Below are 1,534 nucleotides of genomic sequence, written 5' to 3'. Positions count from 1 at the left end.
AAAGATGGACATTAACTTCTGGCAATTAACACCTACTTGATCAGCAACAGCACGATTAAGAATTGATGTTATGGCTGGTTGTTGATTACTCATCACTTTCATGAACTTATCTGATTTCACGACAGAAGCTTGGTGATGGTCTTTCTTGATGTGTTTTCGTATAATCTCCAGGGCCTTTTTAAAATTGATAAGAGGCTTACTGAAAAGGATTCCTGGTTCTGAACAGGGACGTAGCTGGACTTTGAGTCACAGTAAGGCAAGAAGACAAAATGGCGCGCAAAGCGCGCTGCGATTTTGGCCACACCCTTTTTACGTAACAAAATGAAGGCAATTTTTTTTATGTGAAAAAGCCAAAGCTAATAAAAAGAAGAATAGGAAATTGAACAGAATTAAATAATATAAAGATAATGAGACTAATCGAATAAATTAATAAATCAGAATTAAAATTCACAGTCCAAATAAAATTTTATGTAAGGAATTGAGGTTGATTGTTTTACTTTAGTTGGGAGGGAGTTCCAGAGTTTTATAGTTGAGAGAAGGAACGAATGTAGATAGGAGGATGTACGGCAAAATGGGATGGCATAGTTTTGAGGACAATAATGACGGAGACATTGGAGGAGTGGGAGGGTTTTCAGTCAAATGAAGGGTAGAGTGAATGAGACCGTTATTTTTTAAAAAACATCATGATCTTAGCTCTTTGTCGACAGTGTGCCAAGGTTTTTAAGTTGAGATAGGAGAGAAGATCAATGTAGGGGTGGACCAAGATTTTAGGATCATTTTCAGAGCAAAGTGCTGTACTGATTCTAATGATGAGGAAAGAGAGGTTGAGGCAGGATCCCAGATCGAAGAACCATACTCAAGTACAGGACGCACTATTGTGGTGTAGAAGAACAAAAGGGTTTTTGAAGAGGAGAGGGAATAGATCTGTCGGTAGGTTAAGCCTATTAGACGTTTAACTCTTTTGATTATGGTGGTTATGTGTCTAGACCATGACAGATTGCAGGAGAGAATTAGGCCCAGAAACTTAAAAGAATAAACTCTTTCAAATGAAGTACAAGACAAGAGCAGGGGGGGAGAGAATCAAATGAAGACTGAGACGTTAGGGAGAAAAACATATACTTAGATTTTGAAGGATTTACGGAGAGACGGTTGGAGGAGAACCAGGAGGTGATGATGTCTATGTCAGATTGAAGAGGTGCATGATCATATTAAGGAGAAAGAGTGTGAAGTAGGAGATCATCTGCGTACAAGTAAATTTTAGAGTTAGATGAGAGTGGGAGAAGATCAAGATCATTAACAAAAGAACAAATAATAATGGACCTAAAATGGAGCCTTGTGGGACACCTGAGGACACAGGAGACTGGAGGGGAGGTAGAATCACAGACACACTGAGACCGGTCAGAGAGATAGGAGAGAAGCCAGTGTAGAATATGATGAGGAATGCTGTGGGACTGGAGTTTGGATAGAAGAATACTGTGGCTGATAGAATCAAAGGCCTTTTTGACATCGAGAAAAACACCACAGAGTGAAGATC

At 39.3% G+C, this 1,534-nt stretch overlaps 1 protein-coding gene across 1 annotated transcript in view; it reads right to left on the bottom strand.

The window, feature by feature from the left end:
- LOC100631760 (52 kDa repressor of the inhibitor of the protein kinase-like) overlaps positions 1 to 93 on the bottom strand; it is a gene marked incomplete at its 3' end in the record, with an annotated part of 1,151 nt that extends 1,058 nt beyond the window's left edge. The window contains exon 1 of the mRNA XM_011409727.1: positions 37 to 93. Coding sequence (XP_011408029.1) covers positions 37 to 93 — 57 coding nt within the window. The remainder of the gene's footprint in view (positions 1 to 36) is intronic.
- Positions 94 to 1,534: the final 1,441 nt, after the last annotated feature.

This window comes from Amphimedon queenslandica, unplaced genomic scaffold (assembly GCF_000090795.2).
Source record: "Amphimedon queenslandica unplaced genomic scaffold, v1.1 AMPQUscaffold_11583, whole genome shotgun sequence".
NCBI lineage: Eukaryota > Metazoa > Porifera > Demospongiae > Haplosclerida > Niphatidae > Amphimedon > Amphimedon queenslandica.
The sequence above is the reverse complement of the archived record's forward strand: the minus strand, read 5'-3'. Positions and strand labels throughout refer to the sequence as shown.